The following is a 16,765-nucleotide window of genomic DNA, read 5'->3' as shown; positions in this document are numbered from 1 at the left end:
CTTAAGCAAATCCTTCAGCTTCTTGCGACTAACAACGGGCTCGGCGTCGTCCACTTTTTCACCACACCGAAGAACATGACGGCGTCTTACCTGCAGTCTTAACAAAGTCCATCAGTGCTGAACATTTCACGTTTGGTAAAGATTGGTTCTTTCGCATGCGATTCTTACGCGTGGGTCTGAAGGCATTTTACAGCGGTTATAACCTGAAAGCAATTTATTGAATACTGTTGTCTTCTTTCCGGAATATCTTTCAAAGCTATCGACACTTAGTATCAGTACTATTATATCCTAACGCACTCATGAGTTGACTCCCTCTGTTGCACTCGGAATCAGATCGGGCCGTGAGTCCGAGTGAGTCCGGTTGAGAAAAAAATTCAGTGAGTCTGAGTCGTAGTGAGTCCGGTTGAGGAAATGTTTGGTCCGGCTGAGAAAAAATTTAGTGAGTCCGAGTGAGCCCTAAGCGCAAGATACATTGCTTGAGTTGAGTGAGTCTGAGCGAGCTCCACCTTTTTGCCGACCTACGCAATAGGTCGGCAAACTCAATCATGAATCGACTCACTAATACTCACTCAGACTCAGATCGGGTTGTGAGTCTGAGTCGCTCCGCGCAAAACGTATTTAGTGACTGAGTCAGAGTGAGCTCCACTCTTTGCTGACCTATGGTCCCGCATCGCTTCAGATCAGAGAAGGGGTACTGAAATCCACAATTTCCGACGTGTAGCGATTACCTTGATACATTTGCAGAAGACAAACTCTCAGAAAGGTTCTCTTTTTCATCCTTTAATTTCAATAAAGACTCTAGGGTAGCAAACAACTACACAAAACTTCGTTTATATATGTTTGATCACATCAAGCTGCAACGGGTTCACGAAGTTTGACGTACCCCGCAGTTTGTTATACATCGGCTCAGTCTGTACAGTGCTTATATAATAACAAAACAAAAATTGTTTGTCTTCTTGCTGCTCTTGTTTATAATGTTCGTGCTTGAAACAATCTTGGATATACTCTCATCGTTCGGTGAAGTCACAGTGGTCTAGTCCCGCACTTCGGTGCAATATTTTTATCATGGTAAAAGCAGTGCGCTCGTAATTTGTAAGAATCAAGCAAATGTCTGTTCTGGTGAACACTTTAGTACACGCAGAAACTACTAGCGTGAAAGCGAGGAGGAGACAAGCTCTTAAAGGGGCCCTGAAACGTCCTTAGTTATCATCGAGGCACGCAACTGCAGCGCGTCGCTATAAGGCTGGACTCGCAACGACCGCTACTCAGATGCGTGCGAAATCGTGTGAATTCCGCATTAGAGCGATGAGGCGTATAGTTATGAAATAAAAGCAACATAGGGGAGCTGATATCATTGATCGATTACTCATGGTAGAGCTGGTTATGGATTCTCTCGCGCATTGATCGCGGTGTTGCCCGACAATGACGTAACGCAAACGTAAAAACGCAAACAAATATGCAAACAAGATTACAGAGCTGGCTTCGCTCGCGTCATAGCATGGGGTCTGAAGTGACGCTTGGGGAAACTTGGAGAAAAAAAAAGAAAGAGAAAGGGAAGCACTGTAGCGCGACAGAAAAAAAAATGTGCACGAAAGCGCGTGTGTACTACAAATAGGAGATATTCACGACAGGCACGACTTTCGTAAGCGAGGCCGGCGTCCAGACCAGAAAAGATAAAATAAGATAAACAAGCGTTCGCGTTATGTAATGTGGAAAGGAAGTTAAACCGACACCACAGCCTATATGCAGTATATATCTGCGGTCACGCCTTCTTACATCCCGCAAAAGGTTACAATCTCTCATTGAAGTCATAGGTTCTTATTTCCTATTGCTCTGTGAATGAATCTTAGGGTGCACAACGACTGACAGCCTTCTTTTATAAATTGCGGAGAGTCACGTCCATCTTCACTCTCAGAAAAAAAAGTGTTACTTATTTTGGCAAGTCCTGCCTTGCCACGTATATGGCTATCTTTAAAGAGAAACTCCAACTCTCTCTTGTGTCTCACGACTCTCCGACGAGAGCACAATGGTCTCCAAAGAGAGTTCACGTGTCTCCTTAAAGAGAGTCATATACGTCGTAAGCCAGGACTGGCAAAGAAGAGTCAAATGACTCTTTTTTTTTTCTTCTTAGAGTGTTGGAGCGAATGCACTATTGAAAGCTTGGGAAAAACTTAAACTTAATAAAGTGCGGAAGCTACGGTCGTCTCAGGGTCCCTTTAATGACGGGAGGATACGTGACAGTCCCCTTCTCGCTATTGCGTTTGCTTTCTTTAGTCACGGACCGACTAAATGAACGAGTCTGTTAGGGTAAAGAGGTGAACAGCCCTGCCCCGAGGACTGAAAACAGCTTGCGACAGAGAAAGCTTCGGAAAATCGAAAGCGGGGTGTGTCCGCTGGCGATCGCGGCGGCTTCAGTGCCCGTTCTGGATGAAGCACTTGGACTGGAGAAGCTCGGAGATGACGTCCTGCTCACTGAGCGCGCTCACGTCGCCAAACTCGAGCTCGTTGCAGGCGATCTTGCGCAGTATCCGGCGCATCACCTTGCCCGACCGGGTCTTGGGTAGCCGCTCCACACAGTGGATGTACTCCGGGTCCGCGAAGGCGCCGATCTTGGAGCGCACTGCGTAACGCGGAAGAGAGAGACGCTGGCATTAATGAGATGCCGGCGATCTTCTCGAAGTGCACTGAAGGTTCTGGACACCTTGGAGCCAGTCTTTGCAAGCTTTCATTAACATCATAGATTGCAGTCTAGTTCATCTAAGACGATCGCAGTCGAACCGTACTCTGTAATAGTTCGCAGTTTGCGAGCTTCTCAGTGCACGCCTTGAAATCTGCGCGTAATAGTTGTCCTCTTTATCCCTTCTCCATTCTTTTCCTCCCCTTTCCTTCCATGTAGGGTAGCAAGCCGGGTGCCACTTTGTTAACATCCCTGCATTTTTTTGTTCATTTGTTTCTCTAGAACCCTGGAGATCTTAGAATGACACGCCATTTTATAGGTGTAGGCGGTCTTCCGCAGTGATCATAAGAATACAAAGACTGCAAAAACACCTACCGACGAGGAAATACACGCACAGCTATTCACAGAGTTGCAATAAAGCTCGCAGATCTGTTCAATCAATCTATAAGGTTGCATTATTCGTGAGTCCACAATGCGAACTGTGAATTGGGCTAATGAGCTTCAATATGTTAGGAAGAAATTACAACACAGGATGACAGGACTGAAACGAAAACGAAAACACCAGCTGGTGCTCTTTCCTGCAGTAAGTGGGTACAGGCCATAAAGAAATAAATGATCATCAGCAGCAGCATCATCTTTTAGTTGCTTCCGCTACGAGCCATTATGCCCTTCATATTGCAAAGCTGGGGCTATGGCCCCCTCTTAGCGCATTGCACGCAAACTTCACCGACGTGATTTTTTTAAAACATTTTTCCTTGTCCACTATCCGTTGGTACGAGAAAGCCCATTACTCAAAATGTCACAAGCTCCTCGGCGCTTTGAAGTGAGGTAATAGAGCGGTGACGACTACGACAAAAACAACCGATAATAGCAACAACAAACAGACTATTTTATCACGCAGGCGTCGCAGTACTTAATGATAATCATTTTGTGTCGGTCGCGCTAGAGCCAGATGAGCCCACAGAGCACCAAGCCAGTGTTAAACATCGAATAATAATAACTCTGATCTGATGTTTCGACGCTTCCTGGTGTTCAAGGCTCGATGCAGTAAGCAGCTCGTGAGCCAATTAACAGGTGTCCTTGGCACGGGAGGTTGTATTTGCGAAATTGCGATATCGCTTAACACAGCAGATTCGGTGGCACGGTGAGGCGAAGTATTGCGTGTGACTGAACCACCCCTCCTTTTTCTATTATTTTTTTTTGTTTGCGAGCAACCTTACGCTGATTTCTCATTAAAAGTCGAGTTCCAATAACAGAGCCAGAAACACAATCCTGTACAAAACTAGGTCGTAAAAGTAGATCGAATTCGTCCTGCAACTGCATTTTTTTCCTCTTACGAAAAAGAAAGGGGTTAGCGCTTGCGTCATTCTCAGTACCAGAATTTTCAGCAACCCTGATTACTGCGTGGGACTAACAGAACGAACAGGCGTCCATGCTTGCGAACGCACAGAAAGCTGCGTCAAACTGCGTGCGCAGTTAAAGCCGTTCTCTCTCTCTCTTAATCACAGCCAATACAGCGCTGTAAATGGCAGCTTCGAGGGATTTAGAGGTGGTCTACCTGTTTGTTCGCAGTTCCGACAGAATGACAAAATTTACAATTTTATCGGAACTGCGAACTAAGTTAGAAGACAAATTGTCTTCTAAATTTAGGTTATTTCATTCGACTTGAAGTTACTCACCACTTTGCTTGAGCCGAGTCTTGAGATCCTCAGAGAAGTGTTTACCCTGCAGGAGAAGAGAGTCGGATTAGTGAAAGAATTTCTCTCGACAAAAAAAAAAAAAGAAGGAAAAAACAGGAACTTATGCGCTGACTTCGTCCAGACAGCTTTGTCCTGTACGTATACATTACGCTAGTACCTGAGACACAACACCAGATGCATTAACGAACATGTATAACTTTAAACTTCAGGTATACCTTGAGGTGTTTCAGTTCATGACCCACTAACTATCCGTTCATGTAGGAAGCGTTCCAGCACACTTGCCGCTACAATGAGATCGTAACTTCCGTAAGACGTAAGGCATGCTAACTACTGATAGGATGAATCTATGTTACTACTAAAGCCATGTTTAACTACTGCTAAGCCCGTACCTACGTTCGTATACGCACTTTATAGCGTGGTCAGCAGAATTAGTGGTGATCTGCAGCGGACGCCTTTCATTTACCCTTAGCATACCGCAAGACAAATACGGACATTCTTAGGGTAAGTCCACTCAGGGATGTCAAACTACGAATTGCTAAGCATGGACAGTGCATTTCGCAAATCGCTGTTGGCGCATCTGCGTAAACCGGCCCCTATTGGCTTTTACAAAAAATATATTTTCAGCTCCATATAATTTGACGTGCCAAGTCATGCGAGTACTCTTTAAAAAAAAGTAGCTGCCGGAGGTCTCAACTATCGCCAGCATAAGGTCACTGCCGCAGGTCGCCCCGCGACTGCCAGCGGACTTCCAGCGTTTTCTACTAGCACTTATTTGGCATCAGCTGTTTTCATTCTGAGGCTGCGAATGTTCTCGTCTCCTCACATCGCGTGTTCCATCTTCTACTGCGTTTCGCTTCCCTTGGTAGCCACTTCGTTACTCATCTTTGGCGCTGCCTCTAACAAAACTCTGGTTATTTGCTTTTCGTGCGGTTCGTGCCTCGGCCGAATCGACCTTTTATCTCTTATGTATGAAATAAGAGATTAGCTTTACCTATTTTTCTCTTTAATTTATATCGTGCGGCCTCCCAATCTGTCAGCACTACGTCTGCCCCGCCACGGTGGTCTAGTGGTTATGGCGCTCGACTGCTGACCCGCAGGTCGCGGGATCGAATCCCGGCCGCGGCGGCTGCATTTTCGATGGAGGCGAAAATGTTTGAGGCCCGTGTACTTAGCTTTAGGTGCACGTTAAAGAACCCCAGGTGGTCGAAATTTCCGGAGCCCTCCACCAAGGCGTCTCTCATAATCATATCGTGGTTTTGGGACGTTAAACCCCAGATATTATATTATTATTATCAGCACTACGTCTGTTATTATTATATTTTTTTCGGCCCATAACTCGTCGCACTATCCTAAGCTTCGCACTATTCTTCGTTACGCTTTAGCCGCACAGTTACGAGTGCATGGTATCAGTCCTTTACGTTAATATTCGTAGAATGCGACCATTGCATACTTTTCAAGAAATAGACCTCCCCGTATTTTGGTGTGTTCATCACCCCTGTCCTTCAGTAGTATCAGAAAGCCGTGTCAGTCGTGACTCTAGAGTGTCTGTCGTTATAACTCCAAACTCAATATTCACGGTCACAATGAGCGATCGAGAAGCAATACATTAATTTAGAAAAAGGAGAGAAACGGGGCCAGCATGTATATCTAAGACATACCCGGGATCCCATGGGCTCTAAGGAACGCTCTCGCCCGTCCATCATGGCTGTCCTGTTGTTGAGTTGCTAAGTCACGTTGATTTTATCTACAAAACCTTAATGAAGTCCATGCTTGGCCAGGTTTTCAGCTGTTTATATAGCTTTCCTTTCTACTGTGACAGAAGCCAACTCTCTCAACCAAACCAGGGTCCCTCATGACTCCAAGGCGGAAGCCATCCGGTGTGGCTATCTGGTCATGATCATCATCGATGATGGTGATGCCACACTGGATTGCCAAATCATTGCCAAAACATCATCATCTTCGATGATGGCGATGATGATTTGGTAATCAGAGTTGGTATTGACTCCCTACTTGCCTACGGCTACGGGTATAACCAGAGTTGTGTATTAAGGCGAAAGCCTTAGATGCCTCATCAAACGCGAACATTAATCGGCGTCTCCCGTCGGTCAACGGTGGGCCTATTACGGAGGCAGTGCGAAACCAGGTAAGGTGCCTCCGATCCTGGAGGCAGTCCAAAACCGCATTGGCTGCAGGAAGCTTTCGGAGGGTGGCGGGGTAGGACCAATACATGGACTGAGAAGAAAAAGAAGTGGCTTTCGCCTTCCAGTCGTCTTAGATGAGTGAATAAGGGCCCATGTGAGTTTTTTTCGTGTATACCAACGGAACTTGTAATGAGAGATTATGATGATTACGATTTTTACTGCCATGTGTTGACGACGACGAATACTTCAGCGGTCACGCTTCCCGCTTGATGAGGCATCACCATCAATCATTACAAGTTCCGCTAATATGCATGAAAATACACAACACGGGTTAGAACCACAAACGCGTAGGCAAGTAAGCGGTCTAAAATCAATACGTGTAATTGCAAGAGCGAATTGTGTTTGCGTAGCATATATCTTATAAGAAGCACACTTCAATGAAAACAAGGCCTTGATAAAAATAAAGCAACTCGTATACTGACGTTCTTGAGGACGACGTAGCAGTAGAGGCACTGTCCTTTGACCTTGTGAGGCCGGGGCACCGCTGCTGCCTCGGCGAGGTCGTGCACGGCGAGCAGCGCCGCCTCAACCTGCGCCGTCGAGATGAGGTGGCCCGACACGTTCAGCATGTCGTCCACGCGACCCGTGATCCAGTAGTAGCCGTCTTCGTCTCGGCGAGCACCTGCAACAACGATGATTTTGGACCTCAGAGGTTCTTTTTTTTTATAATGGCAATGTAATTTAGATACCGTAGTCATTTACCATTGTTTAAAGCAGATATGTGCAAAGACGGAACGGCACGATGAACGTAAGAGCGCGGAAATATTATTGACTTCACAAGGAGCACGGTGGAGAAACAGGACGCCTAATTATTGCTAGATGTGAAGAAATAATGTTTTTGAGCGCGTTATTAGCCTCGTGAAACGCTTTGGCAGAACGAAAAGCAACTTTCGATACGGAAAACCTGACGGTAAATGAAACGACGTCAAGATGATGCATTGAAAAAGCGCGCGCGCGTACGAGCGATCTCAATTTTGTTTCCACACGTTTATAGAGCAGCGCAATAAAATGTTGTTTATATTAGTACTTGCGCAAACTCTCACATTCCTTCACCACAATGCGTTGAGCATGCTTCGCCAAGCTACACAGCTATGCTGCAGTGAAGTCAATAAAAACCGCATATAGTGTTTGGTAAAGTTGGCTTTGCCGCAATAAAACAATTTGGCAGGAGAAGCACGCTTCACTCGTTTCCAGGAATAAACATCTTGGAAAATTCAAGCGCGAACTGCGACAAGGACAAGAAAGGGAGAGAACGACATCAGCGCTTACCATGAACTGAAAGCTTTCTTAAGCAAAATCGAACATATGTAGCCAACCAGAGAACGTCACCCGCTGCACATGCGCACCGTTCCTAGGTGCAACACCTGGTACTATCACACCGTATCTATTTATGAACCCCCTTCTTTAAGGAGTGACACTTCCTTACTGGAAACCGATAATGACGGGTGACTGATACAAGTTGACCCTCTAATGTGAATGTGAAGTGCCTCAGCAAGTTCTGGTGTGGTGCGATCACGGTGCTTATACAGAGGGACCTTATCAGAAAAGCACGCTTCACAAGCCCACTGCGCACAATGCATAGCTGAATGCGTGAGTGGCCTTCCTTTCAGAGACGAAAGGTGCTCTCTTAAGCGTATATTTATGCAGCGATTGATGTGCTTGAATTTTCTAAGATGTATATGTACAAACTAGCTCGTCTTTCGGTCTTACTTCAGGAATAAAGTTTTAACACGTCGTGAATCAAGCTACGCATTAATTTATTTATTTTCCCCTCGTTACTTTTCAAACTATTGTACCTGACAGCATGGTGAACAATTTTGAAAATAAAGTAAGTCATCGTTTTATCAAATTAGTTGCTAATTTCTTATACTAGGCGTAGGTGCGCTTGAGGAGAACGCTAGTTGTGCGAATAGGCTTTTCGCTGGTGTCAAAAGAATACGAGATAGCCGGCGTTGTTGGGGCCCCAAGTTTCGTGGTCTCCTATGGTTCCTTTCTCTTTAATTATTTCTTTTGTTGTGCAATAACCACAACCACTGCTAAGTACGCATAGTTACGATAGTTTTATTTTTCAAGAGAGAGAGAGAGAGAGAAAGAGAAGAGGAAGGCAGGGAGGTTAACCAGAAAGTAGAATCCGGTATGCTACCCTGCACTGGGGTTGGGGAATAGGGGGTTGAAAGCGAAACAGAGAGAGAAAATAAATAATAAGGAAAAAAATAAATCACAACCACACACGCACACAAGAGCGTTCCACTCAGAGGCGTTCTGACAGGCCAGTAGATCGCCGGAAGCCTATTATCGCTTGTAAGGCCTTCTTCTGCGACGTTATGTCAGGACGATGGCGTAGTAGTCTTTCTTTTGATAGAGACTGGTCGTCTAAATTGTTGAAAGCACGACAAAGAGATTGTCTCTGTGTGTTTTTTTTTTTCAATATTTCTAATGCAGTTATGTGCTTCGTTTACAATAATGGCGCTCGTTTAGGACGTGTGCTTCCATAGCTACTTCAGGTTGAGAATATTATCAGGAATAATAAAAAAATTCGGGCGGCGTAGGCCTAAAATGTCTACTCAAACTTCTTTTTTGTAGCAAGACCTCTTGGGCCGAATTCACAAAACTTCTCTTTCGTAAGTGTTTTTTCCCCTTGGACAGCCGGCTTCGCTAATGATATGTCCCACATCGTGATTGGCTCAAATATTATCTTACGGGAATCTTCAGCTTAAGACGTTTTTGTGAACACGGGCCTTTGAAAAAGATGTATATATCCCTCTGCAAAATAATGTAGGGAGCCATTGATGTATCTTCTTAATGAAGATAGAGCGTGGCGATTCCATCGTCTTAGGCGTGCAATGTACTTAGTGCCTGTCGGTTCAGACATATACGACCTGGCGCTCACTTACCGTCGCCAGTGAAGTAGTATCCGGGAAACTTTGTGAAGTAGCTCTTCTGAAAGCGGTCGTGATCTTTGTACAGGGTCCGCATCATTCCAGGCCACGGTTTCTTGACAACCTGAAATAAATCCACGATTCCATGTATTGTGACGCAAAAATTTATGTATATAGGGCTGTATATTTTGTGACTATTCTTGAGTTTTCTGCAATGTACTGATGACTAGCTGCACCTCCGAAAACCACTCATTGTGTATGTCATTTATTTTTTTAAATTCTTTTTTCGCATATTTCCTCATAGTTTTCCTCATAGTAACTTATGTGCTATTAGTGCGGACATCCTATTTCTGTACATTTGTGGTTAGACTGTGTTCATCTTTTTTTTTTTTTTTTTGTAGCAGCCTGCAAAACGGGGACATGGACCGCGTCAAGCCTTGCTGGCTGTTTGTCCACGGTCCTTAACATCAGCTGTATGACGAAATAAATTGATTTGATTTGAACAAATGAATATATTACTTTTAAGCGCGCACTAAACTGTTCCAAGCGATGCAATGTTTTCTCAGAGCTGTGTACGTACACACAAAATAAGTCATCCGTGGAAATCAACCGTAGAAACGAAGTTCATTGTTACGCACCAGGTAGCCTTCTCCCGGGCCCTTGATCTCTTTGCCATCCTGGTCGAGAATGGCTGGCGCCACGCCAAAAAATGGCAGTGTCTGCGCAAATATGCATGAGAAGAAATGATTGCCTCGTTGCGCAGGTGTGTACGCTAGGCATTCCCAGGATTTTTGGACATCTGTACGTGGCGCCATCTTTCGGCGGCCGCAACGGCGTCCTGCCATAACTGAATGAGAATAGGCGAAAAAAAATCATATCTGACGAAAAAAGCTCGTTACCAAAAAGTACTCCCGGTTATATGTAGCAGAGACCCACTGGAACATTTTGGTGAGATTGCAATATCGCACTACAAAGCGTGTGGCTTCCCAGGACAACTGAACACGGCCCATTAGAATATGGGGTCCCATTTCAAAATAAACACTCTGGGAAACCACGCGGTTTGTAGTGCGACACTGTACTTTTACCAGAATGTTCAAGTAAGTCTCTGCTATATAGAAACGGGAGTCTTCTTTGGTAACTAGCTTTTTTTTCGTCAGATATGATGTTTTTTTCGCCTATTTCTCATTCAGTTACGGCAGGCCACTGCTGTCACCGACGAAAGATGGCGCCACGTGCACATGTCCCCAAATCCTGGTCATGGGCCCTAATGTGTTCCTGCGTGTGCCCCTATAGAACACCTTATGAACACCTTAGCCTACATCGCAACTCTCGTTGGTATGCTCTCTTTTGTGAGGACTCTGTTTCTATTTTTCTATTTATTTGTCGTCATTGGTTATACCTAATGGAGTTATACCTAATGATAACAGCGGGGGAGTTGTTTCAAGCCAATGACCGGGAAAAAAGACTAAATGGAAGAAATCGTTGCAAAATACGACCTGTAATATCAAGGCGTCAGGACTGGCCGTGTAGGTCGAAAAATTACACCATTTCCCGCTAAAGGGGACCATGAGGCGATGCGAAGCCGGAGCACTTGCACGATCGCGTTCCGTTGGCGTTCTTTGGGCATGTTACCGACCCCGCGTCGTGGAACGCGAAGAGGAACGCTACGCGGGTCTTGTCTTCCCTCTTGCCTGGCCGTTCATTCTCACAGAGCGAGCGGGGAACCCGGTCGGCAGGCGTGCGAGAGGGGGGCAGCGTAGGAGAGGAGAGAGAGGGGGAGAGGACGCGCATGCGCTGGTGCTCATCGCGGCGTTGCGCAGGAGAGAATTTCGGCATGTCTAGCCCGCGTTTCAGAGGAAGAGTGGAAAGGGGGAGGGGAGAGTGGAAGAGAAGAGGGGGAGGGGAGAGGGGAGGGGAGAGGGAGAGCGGAAAGGGGAGTGGAGTGGGGGAGGGAGAGGGTGAGTGGAGAGGGTATGCGCATGCGCAGTAAGGGTGGTCACGCCGCACACCACCACCACCACCGGATTGAACTCCGCCATAAGATACTTCGCATCTAAAAAAATAACTTCACGCAGTAAGCCAAGATTTGCATGCATATGATGTGTAAGGACGAGAGAGCGAGATAGAGAGAGAGAATGCGTGTTTTGAAACAACTTTTCAGCCTTTTATTTGTTAAATTTTATTACATTAACAGACTTCACTGATTTAGGCGGTCTTGGTAAAGTGAACGTCACTGTTAATGTGTCAGTGACACTTCCTTGCGATAGGTGAAACAAAATACAAGTTACATATCTGATTTTCAAGCTTATGCAACAAATCCGCTTGTAGTAGAGGAAAACTGTGTTTGAAGAAGGCTCGTACAAGCGATAATCAGAAGATAGTAGTCCCTACTCACCGCTGCTCCCGGCTTCAGAGGTGTGCAGCCTGGCAGAGGAGTGATCATTTGTCCACCCTGTTTTAGCGTGAGAAAAAAAAAGAAATGACCCAGTAGATCGAGAAGTCAAACAAGGAGTTGTCTCGAGAGCTGCTAGTAATACAAAAAAAAAGAATGCTGATTTTTTACCACGGAAGAAAATCAGCATTCTTCGGCGATATATCTAATTACTGATATGTACCAAGGAACCATTAAAGGAGTGCTGAGATGAATTTCGGAACTTTTCGTGTTGTTGCTCTAAATAAGAACACTGGTGCCGATAACCCTAAAGAGTATTGCGGTGCCTTGAAACGCATTAATACTGCTACCTTAAAAATGTTTTGGTTGCAATGTCGCGGGGGTGGTCTCACAGTGGCGTGTCAGCACAGTCTGGCGCAGGTCTAAGTCACGTGGGGACAGAAACTCATAACGTTCTAGCAGCACCTCTGTCGTCTGCTGTCGGTTGCGCGTGGCGCACGTAAACTACGATGAGTGAATTGTCGTCCAGCGATTTCGGCAGCACGCAGAGTTCTCAAACCCAGCAAACTGCGTTGACTCATGATAATGTCCATTGCGGTGGGCTGGCTTGCGGATGCTGGACAATTAAAAGCTATAAAATCGAACTCCAATGTCTTATACGTGTTTCAAGCCTCCGGTGTGTGGACAGCGTTAACACTACATGCCAAGGAAACGAGAAATGTCTGTTTTGCGATGCCTCAAGATAGGCTCATGTAGTAGTGTACATTTTTGCTGCGAATCGACATGGACCACTACTAGTTATCATTTACCGAATGGTCGTAAAGCCCTGTAACTATGGTGCTATCAAGTTTCCCTTTGCCATCGAGAGCGCCACGATCCCGCGCCATCCCTTTCTCATTTCTTTTCGTCCATTGCAATAAGCACAGAAAGAAGAGAGAGAGAAATGAACTTTATTTTTGACCAGGCTCCTTGTACTTCAGCCCTAAGGTGGGTGACCTCCTCAGTCCAGGTAGCCGTGGCTCGCTGAGGTTTACTCAAAGTACAAAACACAGTATACAATGCAGAATATCGCTAACAATGCGCGCCATGGCTTTTTCATGCACAGTGCTAAGCGACTGAAACTCGATGCTCTAAGCGCATGGCAGCCGGCGCTTTTTGCGACACCGGAGAGCGCTGTGTGATCTTTGGGGGCCCGAATTCAGGCGCAATGCGTCGCAAAGACCCTCTCTGTAATCGTTATATTCCATTGCATCAACTCGGCGTCTAAGGTGCCCGGCGGTTGCTCAAAAACCGTCGGCGGCAATGCAATCCGAGTATCGTGTCTCGGTCGCTGAGGATTGTGCACTTTTGATAACATTTCCACGAGGATTGCACAAGAACTTGAGAAAAAGACAGAAGTGATACAAGTGGACGTTCCTGGATTTGGCATATCGGATTGTTGTCAGAGACACTACCAACAACCTTCTCAATACTCTTATTTATTTATTTATTTATTTATTTATTTATTTATTTATTTATTTATTTATTATATAGAGGGATACCGACAGCGCCTGCGTGGCATTATAGTAGGTGTGAAGGTGCGTAAAGTCAGCAACAGTAACAGGTAAGCAGGTGGCATGACGCACTCGGAAGTACAAGAAATATATTACAAAATCACAGAATATTAAACGAAGCTGATTGTTTACTGGCAATCATATACTGTAGGTCGCATCTCTTTCAAGAATTAAAGCTAACGTTGTTTTCTTTAGAGCTGACGATTATTCTTAATGGAATTTTCTTAAAATCCGAGTCGCGGCGACCAGTAGCGTAGCCAGAAATTTTTTTCGGGAAGGGTTCTACCATACTTTATGTGTATATTCATGCATGAGTTTGTATGTGTGCGTGTATATATACACATGCAAAATTGCAAAAAAATCGGGGGTTTGGAGCCACCCCCCCGCCCCCCCCTTTTCTTGGCTACGCCAGTGGCGGCGACTCACACAGTCTGCAGTGTAAGCTACCACGCACGAACTTACTTTGATCTAGTACTCTGCATGGTAGACTTTGTCTTGTAATGTTCCCTATACGTGTGGCGATCCCGCCCGCATCTATCTCCGGTCTATGTTTTTGTTTTTTCTTAAGTTCTCCAAACGTCGCTTGCATATCTCGACCGCTCGACGAGCCAACATGGGCATCAGCTTTGAGCCTCAGCGCTTCCGGAGTGCAAACGTTCGCTTCTGCTGACAGGGACACCATCTATGAGCGACCTCCGCAACTCGCACGAATGGCTGCGTGCGGCAGTAAGTGAAAAGAGGAAGGATTAATGAGATTGAGAACCGTTCATCTGCGTGCTATCTTGGTTATGTCTCTCCATGTTTTTTCTTTTTCTTTTTTCCTTTTTTTCCTGTCCTAACGCCATTTAGAGCTCGCCACCAGGATGCGTTTTTTCATCTGTATCGCCCCCTTTTAGAACAATGACACATATGCAGTACAGAAAATTGACCTTAGAAATTGAGTGTTATTAAAAGTGTTTTGATTAAGATTATTACAAAATCAAAACTTTGAGTATCACTGCAAAAAAAAAATAGAAATCAGAAGAAAGCTGTAGTGAAATTTCACATAAGCTAAATTTAGGTCATGAAATAGTGAAATAATGAGCGAATAGTTTTAGAAATTTATTAATATAATTGCTCTGCGTCTCCTACAATTTTATAGAGGGAAAGATAGACGAGGAAAAGAAAAGACAGGGCTGTCGTTCAGAAGCGTGTGAGGTTTGCTACCCAGCACAGGAGGAAAGGGAATCAAAAGGAAGAAAGGAGAGAACACGAAGAGCGCCGCTTCATCCGTGGCGTCCACATATTGACACCGCAGTTAGTCCTTTGTACATGTACTAGAGGTTTCCTGAGTTCTATGTGTTGCATTCTTTGCACGATGCTAGGCATCGCACACGGAATACACGTTAGGTCCGTGAATATATGCCAACGCACTAGTAGAACGCATAAGTAGAAGTCGTAAAACAATATACATTCCCATGGTTCATTTCTCCTCACCGTCTCCGTTTGCCAGTACGTGTCCAGTACCATGCAGCGACACTCGCCGACCACGTGGTGGTACCAGAACCAGGCATCCGGACCGATGGGCTCGCCCGCGACTCCCAGCAGCTTCAGGGACTTTCGGCTGTGTCTGCGAAGTAACGGTACTGCTCGTTAGATGGTCGCCGTCTTCCATATAACGCGCACGTTCAGACAAGGAAGGTAGATAGATAGACCATATCTTTAACATCCGCCGCGGTGGTCTAGTGGCTCTGGTGCTTCACTGCTGATCCGCAGGCGGCGGGATCGGGTCCCGGCCGCGGCGGCCTCATTCCGACGGAGGCAAAATGCTAGAGGCCCGTGGGCCTACATTCAGGTGCAACCCCAAGTGGTCGAAATTTGCGAAGCGCTCGACTACAGCGTTCCTCTTAATAAAATCGTCGTTTTGGGACGTAAAACTCCAACATTTATTATTATTATTATTGTTGTTATCGGAGAATCAGAGCTAGAAACGCATTAATAGCCCTGTTGATCGACACCTTGTTCCTTACCGCAAAATCGTAGGCTACCATGCTGTACGAGGCCACACATTTTTAGGGTCCCATAATCCCATAAATAGCTATCGTTACGAGAAAGCAACAATGCTTGTTTCATAATATACATGCTTCTTACGTAGAATAATCTCACTAGGCATAATGTTCCCAGCACCGCCACAGGAAATCCATGCTGAATTTTTTTTTCTTTATGTAACTGGACAAGGAGCGTTCTCGAAGGCCCGGTTTACGTCGTTCGTGAACTTTGACTTCCTAAAGCCTGCAGGAACGCATGGCTTATGAAGTCGTTACCAAATGCCTTGACGTCATTTCGCGTGGCGCAAACACGGCACGCAAAGTTCGCCGTATTCCAGTGCAGTACACTGCGCACTCGCGGTGTGCGACATTGAATGGCGAAACCTCTTTTTCTAAATGTTTCGCCGCTGCGACAGCCAGCTGCATTAAGTGCTGCGCGCGCAGGAGTTTGTGTTTACGTGCTCCCTGGCGAGCGTTAGTGAGCGTGTATGTATGTAAATGAGCACATGCGCGCTATATGTACGTGTTTGTACGCACGGTGCTTTGCGTTTAGCATATTTTGTGCCCTATGTTCACATGATCATCGTTTTATGCATTATTTTTGTTGGCACGGCTGCGGGATATGTTTAAAAGGACCTGTTCATAACAACCTCCATGTGACGCAATCCACAAAGAGTGGCATTCTATTTCCTTCAGACGGCCGACTGCTGAGTGACAAGCATGAAAAATCTTCACGGAGTAAAACATTTTTTTTTAGCATAAGGCTGCTGTGAGCAGTTGCTCGAGATAACCGCGTCATATCGCTACGAATCTGGGCCCGAAATCACAAAACTTCCCTTTCCTAAGTGCGTTTTCCCATTGGGCAGCCGGCTTCGCGAATGATATGTCCTGCATCTTGATTAGCTGAAATATTGCCTTACGAAAATTTTTAGCGTAAGACGTTTTTATGAATGCAGGCCCTGGTCTCTAATGGCTCTGACGTAAGTTTTCGAGCCAAAATAACGCCGATATGACACGAATTTGAGACGCTGAAAACAAAGGTATGTGCATTATTTAGCCCTAAATTATCGCGCTTCGATCCATGAGTACAGCACCACACTGCCTATACACTCACTATGCCTAACCGCATAAATTGTAAACGCAAAAATCACGCCATCTCTCGCTAAAGGGGACCATGAGGCGATGCGAAGCAGCGTTTCGGCATGTCGAGCCCGCGTTTCAGAGAGGGAGTGGAGAGGGGGAGGGGAAGAGAGGGGGATGGGAGGGGGGGAAAGGGGAGGGGAAAGGGGAGAGTGGGAAGGAGAAGGAGAGAGGGGAAAGGGAGTGGAGAGGGAAA

General features: G+C 45.7%; 1 protein-coding gene across 1 annotated transcript; it reads right to left on the bottom strand.

Moving 5' to 3' along the window:
• Positions 1-2,207: 2,207 nt before the first annotated feature.
• Positions 2,208-15,011, bottom strand: LOC119387309 (acetyl-coenzyme A synthetase, cytoplasmic; the record flags this gene model as incomplete). Its single annotated transcript, XM_037654659.2, is given in 7 exon segments — positions 2,208-2,620; positions 4,357-4,402; positions 7,001-7,200; positions 9,473-9,581; positions 10,096-10,176; positions 11,853-11,909; positions 14,879-15,011. Coding segments are annotated over 7 exon segments (835 nt in total), but the record flags the coding sequence as incomplete, so codon positions are not given.
• Between the last annotated feature and the right edge of the window lie 1,754 nt (positions 15,012-16,765).

This window comes from Rhipicephalus sanguineus, chromosome 3 (assembly GCF_013339695.2).
Source record: "Rhipicephalus sanguineus isolate Rsan-2018 chromosome 3, BIME_Rsan_1.4, whole genome shotgun sequence".
In the NCBI taxonomy this organism is placed as follows: Eukaryota; Metazoa; Arthropoda; class Arachnida; order Ixodida; family Ixodidae; genus Rhipicephalus; species Rhipicephalus sanguineus.
This window is presented reverse-complemented; position numbering and strand designations above follow the sequence as displayed.